General features: G+C 46.3%; 1 protein-coding gene across 7 annotated transcripts in view; it reads right to left on the bottom strand.

The window, feature by feature from the left end:
* Positions 1-16,118, bottom strand: part of CUX1 (cut like homeobox 1) — a 379,575-nt gene that overhangs the window by 186,464 nt on the left and 176,993 nt on the right. For all 7 annotated transcript variants that reach the window (XM_074264161.1, XM_074264162.1, XM_074264156.1 and 4 more), the window contains exon 4: positions 14,373-14,451. In XM_074264161.1, coding sequence (XP_074120262.1) covers positions 14,373-14,451 — 79 coding nt within the window. The remainder of the gene's footprint in view (positions 1-14,372; positions 14,452-16,118) is intronic.

Raw genomic sequence — 16,118 nt, forward strand, 5'->3', positions numbered from 1 at the left:
ATTGAAGAACTCTCTTAAGAAGATTCCACTGTCTTTCCTTCTTTCTTTTTAAAATTTTTGGTAAATAGTGTTTAATTTTTTCCAATCACATGTAAAGATAGTTTTCAACACTCATTTTTTAATTTTTTTTCTCAATAGTACTTCCCCCCAAATATAGTCCAAGATAGTTTTCAACATTCCCTTCTGTAAGATTTTGTGTTCCAATTTTTTTCTCCCTTCCTCCCCCATCTCCTCCTCCAAGACAGCAAGCAATCCAATATAGCTTAAGTACGTACAATCCTTCCAAATATATTTCTAGATCTGTCATCAACATTCATTTTTCGTAAGACTTTTGAGTTCTACATTTTTTTTCTCCCTTCTTCCCTTCCATATCCCTCCTCTTGATAACAAGCAAGCTGATATAGGTTTTTGTAATTGCATAAAACACATCTCCATGTCATAAAAGAAGAAAAAAAGTAAAAATCATGTTTTTTTTTATTTGCATTCAGACTCCATAGTTCTTTCTCTGGATGCAGATGGCATTTTCCATCATTTGGAACTGTCTTAGATCACCATGTTGGTGAGAAGACTCAAGTCCATCCTATTTGATCATCTTACAATTTTGCCATTACTATGTACAAAGTTCTCCTGGTTCTGCTCAATTCTCTCAGCATCAGTTCACATACATCTTTCCAGGTTTTTCTGAAATCATCCTGTTGGTCATTTCTTATAGAACAATAATATTCCATGATATTCATATACCACAAGTTGTTCAGCCATTCAGCTGATGGCCATCACCTCAAGTTCCAATTCCTTGCCATCACAAAAAGAGCTGTTATAATTATTTTTGCACGTGTGGGTCTCTGAGATACCGACCTAGTAGGGGCATTGGGTATGCACAATTTGATTACCTTTGTGCATAGTTCCAAATTGCTTTCAGAGTAGCTGGATCAGTTCACAACTCCCTCAAAAATTGCCTTAGTCTGCCAGTTTTTCCCACATCTTCTTCAATATTTATCATTCTCCTTTTTTGTCAAATTAATTAATTTGATAAGTGTAAAGTATCACCTCAGAGTTGTTTTAATGTGCATTTCTTTCAATAGTGATTTAGAGCATTTTTTTCATAGGACTGGATGGCTTTAGTTTCTTCAACTGAAAATAGCCTGTTCATATTCTTTTGATCATTTATCAATTGGGAAATGATTTGTATACTTACAAATTTGAATCACTTCTCTATGTTTTAGAAATAAGGCTTTTATCAGAAATACTAGATATAAAAATTCTCCCATCTTTCTGTTTTCCTTCTAATCCTGGCTGCATTGGCTTTGTTTGTGCAAACAAACAAAATTTAATTTTTAAATTTTTAATGTAATGTGATAAAAATTATCATTTTGCATTTTATCATGCTCTCTCTTGTTTAATCACAAATTCTCTTCTCCAAAGATCTGACAGGTAAATTATTCCTTAACTCTCCAAATTTGCTTCTGGCACCACTCCTCATGTCTAAATAGGTCTAAATCATATATCCATTTTGACCTTATTTTGGCCTAAGGTGTGAGATGTTAGTCTATGCCTAGTTTCTGTCATACTATTTTGCTGTTCTATCAGCAAGAATTTGTTTTTCAAATAGTGAGTTCTTATGCCAGAAGCTGTAGTCTTTCAGTTTACCAAACCCTAGATTACTATGATCCTTTACTACTGTATCCTGTGCATCAGATTTATTCCATCACTTCATATTTCTTAGCCAGCACCAATAGTTTTGATGATGGCTGCTTTCTAATATAATTGTAAACTGGTATGGCTAAGCTACCATCCTTTGCATTCCCTCCTCCCACTAATTCCCTGATATTCTTGACCTTTTGTTCTCCCAAATGGCTATTGTTAATCTTTTTTTTTTTTCTAGTTCTATAAAATAAAAATTTGCTATTTTTTTCTGGCTCTATAAAATAAAATTGTTTTTTTTTCTACCTCCATAAAATTGTTGGGTAATTTGGTATGGCACTGAATAAGTAAATTAATTAGGCAGAATTAGTGATAAACTAATTAGATTAGTTCAGCCTACCTCTACCTACAAATAATTGATATTTTTCACAACTGTTTAGATTGGACTTGTTTACTTAAAGTATTTTGTAATTGTGTTCATATAGTTCCTAATAAGTAGAACCTTAAGTATTTTGCAATGTCTACAGTGATTTTGAATGTAATTTCTCTTTCTAACTCTTCTCATTGAGTTTTATTGGTAATATATAGAAAAGTCAGATGATTTATGGAAGTTTATTTTATAGCTTACAACTCTGCTAAAGTTGTTAGTTATTTCAACTAGTTTTTTGGTAGATTCTCTAAGTATACCGGCACATTACCTGCAAAGAGTGGTAGTTTTGTTTCCTCATCACCTAGCCTAATTCTTTCAATTTCTTTTTCTTCTCTTATTGCTAAAGCTAACATTTCTAATACAATATTGAATAACAGTGGTGATAATAGGCATCCTTGTTTCACCTGTGATCTTACTGGGAGAGTTTCTAGCTTATCTCCATTACAGATAATGTTTACCTGATGGTTTTAGATGAATGCTACTTATCATTTTAAGAAAAGGTCCATGAATTTGCTATGCTTGCTAATATTTTAAATGAATGCTGTATTTTGTCAAGTCTTTTCTGTATTTATTGAAATAAACATATGATTTTTATTGGTTTTGTTGTGGTCAATTATGCTAATAGTTTCCTAATATTGAACCAAATCTGCATTTCTAGTATAAATCCCTCCAAGTCATAATTTATAGTCCTCTGATAAGTTGCTGTAATCTTTTTGTTATTATTATTTTCTTCAACATTTTTGCATCTATCAAACTGTGCTTACTTTTTGATCCAGCAGTATCTCCACTAGGCTTGTATCCTAAGGAAATCACAAAAGAGGGAAAAGGACCCACCTGTGCAAAAATGTTTGTAGCAAACCTTTTTGTAGTAAAAAGGAACTAGAAACTGAGTGGATGGACATCAGTTGGAGAATGGCTGAATAAATTAAGGTCTATGAATGCTATGGAATATTACTGTTCTATAAGAAACAATCAACAGGATGATTTCAGAGAACCCTGGAGAGATTTATATGAGCTGATGCTAAGTGAAATAAGCAGAACAAGGAGATCATTGTACATGGCAACAAGAAGATTATACGATGATCAATTCTGATGGACCTAGCTCTTCTCAACAATGAAACAATTCAGGCAGTTCCAATGATCTTGTGATGAAAAGAGCCATATACACCCAGAGAGAGAACTGTGGGGACTGAGTGTGGATCACAACACAGTATTTTCACCTTTTTTTGTGGTTGACTTGCTTTTTGTTTTCTTTCGCATTTTTTTTTTTTCCTTTTTGATCTGATTATTCCTGTGCGGAATGAAAATTGTGGAAATATGCATAGAAGAATTGCTTAACATATATTGGATTACTTGTCATCTAGGGGAAGGGGTGGGGGGAAAGAAGAGAGGAAAAATTTGAAACACAAGGTTTTGCAAGAGTGAATGTTTAAAATTATGCATATATTTTGAAAATAAAAAGCTTCACCAAAAATTTTACATTGCTATCTAGGAAAATTGTCCTATAATTTTCTTTCCACTTTGGCTCTTTCTGGTTTAATACCAGTACCATATTTGTGTCAAAAAAGAAATCTGGTATTTTTTCAAAGAGTTTATATAGGATGTTTCTTTAATGTTTGGTAGAATTCATTTGTAAATCTATCTGGCCTTGGAGTTTTTTCCCTGGGGAATTCATTGATGGCTTGTTCAATTTCTTTTTCTAACATAGTTATTTAAGTTTTTTGTTTCCTCTTCTGTTAATCTGGCAATTTATACTTTTGTGAATATTCATCCATTTCACTTCAGATCATCAGATTTATTGACATAGTTGGGCAAAATAACTCCTAATTATTGCTTTAATTTCCTTTACATGGGTGTGAGTACATCCTTTCCATTTTTGATATTTCTTTTTTTTGAAATGTAATTAATCAGAAGTTTATTTATTAGTTTTTTATAAAACCAGTTTTTAGTTTTATTTATAAATTTAAAAATTGTCTTACTTTCAATTTCATTAATCTCTCCTTTGATTTTCAGAATTTCTAATTTGGTGTTTAATTGAAGATTTTTAATTTGTTCTTTTTCTAGTTTCCAAACCAGAGCAGATTGATTGATCTGCTTTTTCTCTATTTTATTCATGTAAGCATTTAGAAATTGAGAGGATTTCCCCTAAGTACTATTTTAGCTGAATCCCCCAAATTTTAGTATGTTGTTTTATTATTGTCACTCTTTTTTTATGAAATTATTTATTATTTCTATAATTTGTTATTTGACCCAGTCATTCTTTAAGATTAGATTATTTAGTTTCAATTAAATTTTATTCTAGTTTTCCATGGCCATTTATTATGTATATTTTTAAATGATTCATGGCCTAAAAAGAATGCTTTTAATATTGATTTTGAGCTTTTTCATGCCCTAATACATGGTTACTTTTTGTATAGGCACCATGTACAGCTAGTTGAGAAAGATATATTCCTTTCAATCCTCATTCAGTTTTCTCAAGAGGGTTATGATATCTAACCTTTCTAACATTTTATTTACCTCCTTAACTTCTTTCTTGCTTATTTTGTGGTTAGATTTACCTAGTTCTGAGAAGGGGAGATCAGTATCCCCTACAAGTACAGTTTTGCTATTTCTTCCTGTAACTCATTTAACTTCACTAAGAATTTAGACGCTATACCACTTGATATGTGGTACTGATATTACTTCATTGTCTATGGTATCTTTTAGCAAGATATAGGAAGAATACTCTTTTAATTTCTATTTTTGCTTTTGTTTTGACTGAAATCAAGATTGCTATGCCTGCTTTTTTCTTTTTTTACTTTAGCTGAAGCATAATACATTCTATTCCAGCTTTTTATCTTTTACTCTGTATCTCTGCTTCAAATATGTTTCTTGTAAATAACATAAAATAGGATTCTGGTTTTTAATATACTCTGCTATCTGCTTTCATTGGACTACCACCTCCCTCAATCTACCCTCCTTTGTATCAGCCATCACCTTTTCATTCTTCTTTATTTGATATATTTTACCCCATTCTGCTTTCCTTTTTTTTTTTTTTTTTTTTTTTTTTTACTTTTTCCAACACAATCCTTTTTTTCCATGCCTTATTTCTTTTAAATCAACACATCATAGTCAAGTTATATCCACATCCTGCCTGAGTATACTTCGGTTACTATTTCAAGTTCTTAAGAATTACAAGTATCATCTCCTCTCAAAGAATGTAAACAGTTTAACCTTATTGAATACAATGTTGTGATTGTTCTTTTTCCTTTCCTGTTTACCTATTTATAATTCTCTTGAGTTTTATATTTGAAAATCAAAATTTCTGTTCAGCTTTAGTCTTTTCATCAGGAAAGTTTGAAAGTCCCCTATTTCACTGAATATCCACTTTTTCCCCTGAAAGATTATGCTCAATTGTGTTGCATAGTTGATTTTTAGTTATAATCCAAGGAATATTATATTTCATACTCTCTGATCCTTTAATGTAGAAGCTGCTAAATCTCATCCTGACTGAGGCTCCTTGATATTTGAATTATTTCTTTGTGGCTGCTTGCAGTATCTTGTGTTTGACCTGAATTTGCTTACAATATTCCTTGGAATTTTTATTTTGGCATGTCTTTCAGGAGGTGATTCAGGAGGATTCTTTCAATGACTATTTTAGCCTCTGATTGTAGGATATTAGGGAAATTTTCCTTGACTATTTCTTGAAAGATGTTGTCCAGGTTCTTTTTTTGATCAGGGTACTCAGGTAGTCCAATAATTCTTAAATTATCTCTCCTGGATCTATTTTCCAGGTCAGTTGTTCTTCCAATGAGTTATTTTACATTTTCTTTTTTATTCATTCTTTTGATTTTGTTTGACTAATTCTTGATGTCTCATAGAGTCATTAGCTTCTACTTGCTCAATTTTAATTTTAAAGGAATTATTTTCTTTGGTTAGCTTTTGTACCTCTTTTTCCAATTCTACTTTTAAAGGAGTTATTTTCTTCAAGTTTTTTTCCCCCTTCTAATTTGGTTAATACTATTTTTTAAGGAGGCTTTCCCCCCCTGGTTTTTGTGCTTCTTTTTACAAGCTGTTGATTTTTTTTTTCATAATTCTCCTACATAGCTTTCATTTATTTTTACATTTTTTCTTCTACCTCTCTTAATTTGATGTTTTTTGTTTTGTTTTGTTTTTGGCTGAGGCTGGGGTTAAGTGACTTGCCCAGGGTCACACATCTAGGAAGTGTTAAGTGTCTGATATCAGATTTGAACTCAGGTCCTCCTAACTTCAAGGATGGTGCTCTATCCACTGTGCCACCTAGCTGCCCAATTTAATTTTTTTTGGTGTGTTTTGATCTGTTTGGATTTTCCCTGTTGCTATAGTAGCTTTCTATGGTCAGGGCTGGCAGGATGCCTGCTGAGCCAGTACAGCAGGGCCTTGGTCACTGATCTGTGCTGAGGCTACGAGTCTTCAGCTGCCTTATCCAGACACCACCTGTGCTGGAACACTGCTCCCCTTTTACTCCTGAAGTCTCCTAGGTTATTTTCAGCTTTTTGTGGATTCTGTCACCCCACAAATCTGAGGAAAGCTGGGGAACCTCAGGCAACATCTTGGCTTCTCTCTGCCATCTTGACTAGTAATACTCTAGATGAGAAAATATCTTGGCAGAGACATTCAAATTCCTATAATTTAAATAAGAATGTTTTAAGTTTTCAGCAAATAAGATTTGCAATAACCCTCTACTCTACTTGTGTTTTCTGGGCTCTCTCTGTGATGAGTCTAGGGAGCTCCTGGTGAGGAAGCTCCCCCACTCACTATAAGTCAGTCCCTGCTCTAAGACCTGATGCCGCAGTGTCTGGAGCCCCAAGAGGTGATCTGCTCAGCCCCAAAGCCAATGGAGGCAACATGGTAGAGAGGGGAAGGTCAGAGCTTTGAAATGAGAAGGTCTGGGTTCAAATCTTGCACAACCACATCACAGGGGCCAGTCACAAGCCCACATTTCTCCATATGAAAGGAGCCCTTTGGACCAGAAAGGCCCGAGTCTTTTCCAGCTCACACTCTCTGGCTTGGAACTAGAGGCAGGCTGGGAAGTCGGGGCTCCCTGACTCACAGGCCAGCTCTCTCTCTACTAGGCTTTGCTGCCAATTTACACAATAAACTTCCAATTCACTGTCTGCAGATAAGGGGCAATGAAAAAGGAACAATTTGCTTACTGAATAAAAACCACTCCAATGAGAAAGCCTCCCCCCACCCCTGCCGACACCTTTAAATAGCAAACAACATGGCTCCTTCTCATTTAAAATTTCAGGCCCACTTGGGCCTTTGAAAACATAAGAGATGCTAGCAGTCAGAAGCTGCGGATCAGAGATTGGATCACAAAAGAAAGTGGCAAAACACGGCCAAAAGAGAGCTAAAGAATGGTGAGACAGTCTGAGGAGCTAGAAAGGGAGAGGGAGAGAGGGAAGAAAAGAGGGGAGAAAGAGGGAGAGAGAAGAAAGGAGAGAGGGAGGAAGGAAAAGACACAAACAATAAAAAGAGAGGAGAAAGACATCCAGAGACAGACAAACACAGAGAGAAACAGACAGACAGACAAAGGGGGGGGGGAGGAGGGGAGAGAGACACACAGAGACAGAGAATTGGGGGTGGGGTGAGAAAGAATACCTAAATCAGGAATGACCCAAGGGCAAGGTGGCCACGGGTTATTATAAGCATGTTGGTTTCCGGCCTTCATTGGCTTGTGGGCTGCCAGGAGTCCTTGGGCACAGGGGAGGCTGGCAGACCCCAGGGGCTGCTGGGGGTGAGCTCGGAGAGCCACCAAGCCCATGGTGTTGGGCAGCGTCTGACCTGGAAAGGAGGGAGTGCTTCTGCCAGGCCGACACGGGGCCGATGGTTCTGGTTCGATGGCAATGTCTCTCTCGATTCTCTAGGCCCCACTGGGAGCAGTCGGCTCTTCCTCAGAGCCCAGGGAGCTCCCTAGCCTCCCCTACCCCCCAAGACCTCTGGCCTTCCCAAGGCCGGGCCTCCTGTCTCTCCTCCCCTCACTCCGCGGCCTCCCCCGGCAGCATCAAAAGCAGCTCTGAACTTGGTTCCGTTCGGCTTCCCAGGGGACCGTGACTCATCCATCCAAAAGGGAAGGCAACGCACGGTGACGGCTTCATTCAGCCCACCTCCTCCATCAGCAAAAGGTTCCGAGACGTGAGGTCGGGTACGTGAGAGTAAGGGGGAGAAAAAAGACAAAAGCTAGACGGAGGAGAGGAGGGAAGGGGGAGACAGCGAGGAGGAGATGGGGAGGAGGGGGAAGAAGGAAAGGGATCCCTCCAGCCTCGGAACAAGGAGTTTCAGTGCAGAAGAGGACAGAGGGAATCACATCAGTCATGCTGCTAGGTACCAACTGAAATGCACACGTCGCCTACGTTAGGTAGCACGGGCACCCCAACTTGCCTGGTCTCTCACAACACCAGGTTAGAAACTCGGGGTCTCTAAGAACGAAGCGGCAGAGGTCACTCTTGGAGGTGAGGGGGGGGGGGAGGAACCTAGCGGGCACTGTGCATATTTTCCATTTTCTGCTCTTGCCAAAGAGAAAAACAACCATCGGATCCATTTTTTCTTCAGTAGTAAACCCAGGTTTACCGCTGTATATGTGTCTGCTTTTCCAAATGGATCCTGGAGAATCCTAGATTCATAAATCGCGATGATCTGTGCTAACCCTTTCCTTCTACACCAGAGGAAGCCGAGCGCTCTCCACATGCGCAGCCCCCTCCACGGGCTTCCCCCACCCTCTCTTTTGTGGGCGTCGCCCATGAAAATGGAGCTCGACCAAATAAGGACAAATGTGACAAGTGCCATGTCCACGCGGGCATTTAAATCCAAGAGCGCTCGGCTCTGCTGCCCGGGCCCTGGCACTCCGGCTTTCTCCCGCCATCAATGGGGAGAGCGTCGGCCTCAAGCCTAACCTAATATGGCGCCTGCCATGCCCCCAAACCCCTAGAGGCTGGGGCCCTCCGCAGCGGCTTTGGCAGCTCCTATTGAAGCTCCGCTTCCCTCTGCCCGCATCGGGGGCTCCCATGGTGTGTGCACGTGGGCACGGTACCCGCCTTCCATTTTTGGTAAATGCTCAGATGCTGACTGGAACCTCCCGGGACAGCGGAGCTGCAAAGTGACCTCATCTGAACAACCACCTGACTCCAAACCCGGGCCCGGCACACCTGAGCGCACGCCCTCGTTCTCAGAGATCGGGCCAGGGAGGCCCAGGTGGTCAGTGTGCCGACCCGCAGAGGCCAGAAGAGTGGGCTGGACATGGCACCCGGATGGGCAGCCTTCACTAAAAGGCCTTACTCCATCCCCGAAAAGTCTCTCACGACCCAGAGCTGGGAGGATCCTCAGGTCACTGGTCCAAGCCTCCCTCAGGCATTGGGAAATGGAGGCTGGGGGCTCCTTGTTCCCGGTCTGACTTGCAGAGACCACCATCCTTCGGTTGCCCTACAGAGTCTTGATTTGTAGTTTCTATTTCAGCCGGGCCCTTATGGAGGGCGGTCTGAGGTTCAACAGAGAGTACCCCCAAAGCCATGAGACTTAGGGTCACGTTCCACTCCTGACCCGTGCTGACCAATCCCCTCGCCACCTTTCTGAGATGGGGGGTTTTAGCTGGGGGTCTGGCACCATTAGGGAACTGCAGAGGAGGTGTCGGCAAGCGTGGCAGCAGGACTTTTTCCTGGGACTTCTCAAGGAAACCACAGGTCTGATCTTTCTCCTTCTTCTACCTTTGGGGCTTTGGGAGAAAAGCAGAGGAGCCCCCAGCTGTCTCTCCTGCGACAAAAGGGGGCCCCCGCCTCTCTCTGAGGGTCCCTTCTCATCTGTCGCTCCCCCGTCCCATGGGTAAGAGATACCTGGTATAACCTGTTTGGTGTCTAAAACTTGCTGGCCCAGCCCCGTCCCGGGCCGACTGTCTGGGGGATCGGCTTCGGCATCGCCAGGCTCCCCTTTGTCTCCCAGGGCTCCATCGGACTCCCTGATCTTTGTGCCCTGGAGCACGTTCATTGTCTCCCCGCGCGCTGTCTCGGATCGTGTTCTGACTCCCCCGGCTGCTCCATCTCATGTCCGTGCTCATCCAACTGGCAGATACCCCCATTTAGCCGGACCCCACTTTTGGGGTCTACCCCACGTGACTTCCCTTTGGGATCTGCTGGACTCATAGCGAGCCAAGGAAGACAAGGAGAGCTTCTCCAGGGAGGGCCCAACGCCCCCTCGCCACATTTGGGCCACGCGTCTCCTCCAGGAGTGACACAGGCTGGCCGAGTCCTCCCTTCCTCTGAACTGGCAGACACGCCGTCACCTTCCCCACGCATCTCTCGGGGCTCCGTGTCTGTCTCACCTCCCCGGCTGGAGTCACTGGCTTCGGGGCCACGGGCAGCCCTGCCCACTTTGGACTCTCCTTCCTCCTCCTCCGGCCCTGCCAGTGTTCCTGAAGAGCGAAGGGGGGAGGGGATGGAAGTCCCTTTGAATTCCAGGAGCTCCATGCGGGATTCTCTCTCCTTGTGCTGTCTAATGCCTAAGGACGTTAATTCCCAGGCGGCCACAACAACTGGCCTTGGGCTTCTTGGACAATCCACGGACCAGTCAAAAGCTGGTCTCACAGGCAGGTTTCTCTCACAGTGTTCGTCCATCCCGGGAGCCACGGGCAGCTGGGGGAAGCTCCCGACTGAGCCACGGCCCCCTCGGCCTCGGTCTCCTCGGGCATCCAAGAAGAGGAAGAGTTCCCTGCACCCACGCTCTGTGCCATAGGTAACCCGAGGTTTTTTGAAATGTTTGTTTGGCTGAACATTTTCTTCCCTTCTCTCCTTTACTCTTTGCCACTGGGCTTGGTGCAAGTGGTGCAAGGGAAATGCAAGTGGTCTAAAAACAAAACCTATCAGTTAAGTTGTATTTTTTTTCATTGTTGAGTTGGCTCTCTCCAGCTCCATGACTGTGACCCTGGTCTCGCACTCCCAGTTCCCTGGCTTTCCCCTTCCCATCAACACCATGAAATTTGCCAAGTCGGGGGCTTTAATAAGTAACGTATTTAATTCTACTCCACAGATCCGAGATAGGAGGCGACGTTCTGCATCAATGTCCTTCTGGCCGGACTCCAGTGGAACACCGAGAACGGACGTTGTGGACAAACGTGTTACAGGCCTCGAGCTGCATCTTCCTTTTCTCTGACTTATTTAAACAAAAGGCCCCGCAGGTCCCTTCTGGAGCAGAGAGCCGATCTATCCTTGTGCAATCTGACGTCAGCGAGGCCGGAACTACCCAAACTCTAGGAAAATTCCCTTCTACTCAAGAAATCCCGGAGCCTCCACACGTAAGCCCGAAGCAGACGAGCTTTCTACAGAGGAGAAGCTTGTGGAGATGGGGGAGCAACAACCGAAGTAAAAACCGACCCCCCTCTCCGTGAGTCCTGGGCCCTCAGCGGGCCGCTGAACCCAGGCTCTGGGAACGGGAGCTCACCCTTCCCCGGGAAGCGTGCCCAGAGAACCTGAGCAGGCCACTGCTCAGCACACTAAAGCGTAAACCCTTCTAGTCTTTTCTGGGACCATGAAGAAGGAAGCCGTCCCCTGGGGGGGGAGAAAGGCCGTCCTGGTTAGTGACCGCCAGGCTAGAAGGATGCTGGACAGCTTTGTAAACTAGGGGGCAGTCCACATCTTCCGAAGAAGAAGTGAGGAATCTTTCTGAAAATACTACTCCCTTTTTCTGTGGAGAGAAAAAAGGAGGGCCGAGAGTGATTACTCCCTCAGGAAAAAATAAAAAAAATCCTACAAGCAGCTGAAGGAAAATAGCCCCCTTTTAAATGACAGCTCAATTCAGAAACTGCACTGGGGAAAATGTGTGTATCAAACTCAATTACATATTTGAAAAGGGGGCGGGAGATGTTTGGAAAAACAACTGCTAATGGCCTCGGCTCCGGCAAACTCCAAAAAGCTAACCTTTTAAAAAAAGAGTTAAAAAAAAAAATACCGAAACCCCTCATACATACACAACTCAATAAAACACACGCGTTGCAACATGACGCACTCTCGGCTGGCTTCGTTTCTCCTTTTCAACAGGGCCCTAATATGGCCCCAGAGCACCCCTTTAACAGCAAAATAAAAATAGCAAATCAAAAGAACGCAGCAGCCTTTTCAAACAGAAAGCTGCCAGGAGTTATATTTATCAAAGGCAATCTGTCCGCCTCAATTGGACTTTTCCTGCAAATTCTTTCTACCTGAGTCAGCGCAGACACGGCCCAGGATTCGGAGGGAGCCTCCTCAGTCTCCCCGTGACGCAGGACTGAGCGCAGGTGGGACTGGATGCGTTTTATGGAGAGATTTCAAGCTGGGGGGTGGGCATGCCCCTCCCCCCACCGGAAAAAAAGGAATCCTTTTCTCAGGACTTGGGGCTGTTTGCTAGGAATTCAGCAACTCCCATCTCCCCTCTTGCAGATGGCAACTTGGGGCCCCTGAGGTGAAACACGTGAAGAGGGGAGGCCGGGACCCTCCTTCCCTGGGGCAGGGCTGACACAACAACGCCGAGCTTGGCCCTTTGGCCACTCAAGGCTAACAAAACTGGTCTCCAAGCCAGCTATCAGGCAGGGACAGAGCGGTGGAGGACAGACGTGCGGACGCCGCAGGGCCCGGATCGCCGACAGCAGGGAGAGAGGAGATGGAAGTCCCCAGCACACGCAAAAGCCTGGAGGAACTCGGAGCAGCCACATGGCAGCAGCCAAAGCTTAATAAGATGCCCAAGAGAGAGGGATGATCTCAGGAACACGAGCACGGAAAGCAGGCCGGCCAAACCACATCTGGCGGCAGCGCCCTTTGATCTCCCTCGTCCCCGCGGCGGGGGCACAAGGCTGGGGGGCGCCTGGGGGAGGCCCCGAGACAGCGAGCCCTCGGTCCGGCCCGGCCTGGAGAGCGCGCCCCGGTGGACGTGGCCGCCGGGCTTTGTTTTGTCTTCCCAAATGGCTCGTGGTGACTAAGATGTCTGTGTGGGAAATTACCAGCGGCTGGCATGCATGTCTAATGCTAGTGGGCTAGCCTGGGCACAGTCATGCTAATGAGGGCAGAGCCCGCTTCTCCCCACAACGGAACCCAGAGTCCTCAGAGCGAGACCGGGCCCAGCAGCGGCTCCTGGTAGGGAGGGAAGAGAAAGGGGCCCCTCCCCCTCCCCCAGGATTGTCTGCCCTCCCCGAGGTAAACAGGACCCCCTCCCAGCCAGCTCTTTTCTCAGAAGGCCCCAGGATCCCTGATGTCAAAGTGCAAGAGGCCTCGGAGGCCTTTAACGATGTGGAGCCGAAGCTCGGGGACAGAGGTCGGTGTCAGGGCGGGGGCTTGGGCACCCCAGCTAATATGAGAAACAGACCATTTTCCATCGGCTCTGCTCTGCTAATCAGGGCGGGGGAACGTCGTCCGCAGTTAACTTAGGAGGACGCTCAAGGCCTCCTTAAATGGAGGGAATACCTGAAGTCCCGCAGGCTTAACTCTTCACTGGCTGCCCTCGCCTCCTCTTTGCTTTATCACTGTTTTCAGACAATAACGGGAGCTCCCTGGACAGTGATCCTTAATGAGTGTTTGCTCATGGCGCGGCTCTTGCTGCCCGTCAGAACCCAGTCTGGAGGGCCGTGCGGCCCGGGCAGTGGTGCGGGCGGCTCCTGCCAGCTGCTGGCGCGCGCCCTGGGAATCACGGAGGCTCCGTGTCTAACTGCGTGGCAAGGGGGCCTCTGGTGCCTTCCCACACTCGTCAGCGCTTACCTGGTGTTATGGCTCTCAGAACAACCGGTTACACACCTACTGTGCCTAGGGTCCCCGTCCCCCCCTTCCCAAGGAGCTTCTGCCCACAGAACTGGGGACCCTCGAGGGCGGAGGCCCTCTTATCTCGGCGGAACCTCGGCCCCTGCTCCAGGGCTCGGCCGGCACTGAGCTGGGCGGGCTCACCGGGCGGAGGGGGCACTGATGGGGCACAGAGGGGGCGCATGAGCATGTGCTAGTCACTAGGGGCCAGCCAGTGGATTCCAAAAGCGTGGCCCTCCCCGCCCTCCGGCAGCTCACGTTTTCAGAGGGGGAGGGAGGGAATCTTGGTGGGAGAACCACAGGGTGATGCATTGGGTCTCGGTCCGTGACTGGCCACATGTTCTGCTACATCGCCCAGGAGGGAGCGGACCCGGCCAAGTTTTGGGCAGAAATGAGCATTTTTGTAAATGCAGGTGGTGAGCCTCCCATGAGGCATCTCCCTGGGTGTTAGGAGTGTCAGAGGGAGCTGCCCTTCCCCACAGGTGGCCAGGAAGAAAACCCCAAGGAGTGAAGGCCGCCACGGCCCGCCGGCTTACCTGGAACATCAATTAATCTCTTGTAGACATTCAAGAAGGCTGCCTCGGCTTCTTTGCTTCTTTTACTCAGTGCATCAATCTAAAGGGGGCAAAGAAAAAGATCTCAGACTTCTGCGGGAGTCACGGACAAAGCATCGCGCCACAATTCACAAACCGACAGCGCGGGCTCTTTAGGGGCGCATCGGTAACAAGGAACGTTGTCGTTTGGTCGTCCCAGCCACCTCCGACCCTGTGACCCTTTTTGGAGCTTTCTTGGATAGATGCTGGGGGGGGGGGGAGGGTAACTCCTCCAGCTCGTTTAACAGCTGAGGAAACGGAGGCAGACAGGGGTCCTGCCATCAGGAGGGCTCTGAGGCTGGACTGGAACTCAGGGAGGGGAGTGCTCCTGCCTCTAGGCCTGGTGCTCCACTCGCTGCTAAACACGCTGCAATCACTGCCCCTTTGGATCCACGACCACCCCGGGCAGACAAGGGCACCGAGGCAAGCCGGGATTAGGCGGCTAGTCCCCCAGCAGCCATCACACCTAGGACGTCCAGGAGAGATTTCCGCTGGCCTAAGCAGCCCGGAAGCCGGGCCGGGAGGGATTCAGACCCTTTGGCTACTTGGCCGAGGGCCTGGTTACGGCGGCGCGGTATGACGGCGGCGCGGTATGATGGTGGCGCAGTATGGCGGTGGCGCGGTATGACGGCGGCGCGGTATGACGGCAGCGCGGTATGACGGCGAGGCTTTGAACGCCGCCTCCAAGCCTGCCAGACCCTGGGAAGGGGCTCCCCTGCTCTGTTTGTTTGATGAAAGGAGAGCCTCGGGTCTCATGGTGCCGTTGGCATCGGGCCATTCGGGAGAGAAAAGGAAACAAGGCCCGGCTTCTCCTCTGGCCCTTCTCCCTTCTCCCCTTCTGTCCTGCTCTCTCAGAGAAAAGTGAGGATCCCCTCATCTGGAAGGATCCTCCCCTCGGCTCCCCCAGGCCCTCCTCCCATTCCACAGATCCCAAAACTGAGGCCTGCGGCCCACAAGAGGCGGCTCCACAATCAGCACGCCTCCACCACCGAAAACCAGGGGGCGGCAACGTCCTCAGGTTCTGGACCAGCTCGTTGGCAAAGCAGGGGCGAGACCCTGAAACTGCATCTGGTAAACCCCAAGGAGGTGCAATATGGAAGACTCTTTCCCCCTGAGGCTGGGGTTAAGTGACTCGCCCAGGGTCCCACAGCCAGGAAGTGTTAAGTGTCTGAGATCAGATTTGAACTTGGGTCCTCCTGACTTCAGGGCTGGGGCTCTCTCCACGGCGCCCCCTAGCTGCCCCGATTCTTCACTTTCAATGAAATTTAAATGCAATAATAAATTTGAAAAGCTACTTTAATGCCTACTATTAATGGTACCAAATAAAATAACACTGCTCGAGAAATTCTATAATTTTGCCTAATAGTCTATTAACAGACTAATTTTCTAATCTAATAGTATATTTAGTGAGAAATATGGGTTTTTTGCTATCATATAATTCAGATTGGAGAACAATATTAGATTCCTTAGAATTGTTTTGATTGGTGCGTTCTGCACTTTGTAAGTTGATTGGTTAAGCAATTTCTTACGCCTCATAATTTCGGGAGAGCGGGCCCTACCACCCGCGCACCCCCAGCCCTAAGCCGGCGAGCCTTCCCTTTAGCCGGCCCGAAACCGTAAGGAGAAGATGAGCTGGGCGGAGTAAGTCATAGCAGCAAGGCAGCGTGGGCTCCCTCCAGTGCGGGCGCC

This window comes from Sminthopsis crassicaudata, chromosome 4, assembly GCF_048593235.1.
Source record: "Sminthopsis crassicaudata isolate SCR6 chromosome 4, ASM4859323v1, whole genome shotgun sequence".
In the NCBI taxonomy this organism is placed as follows: domain Eukaryota; kingdom Metazoa; phylum Chordata; class Mammalia; order Dasyuromorphia; family Dasyuridae; genus Sminthopsis; species Sminthopsis crassicaudata.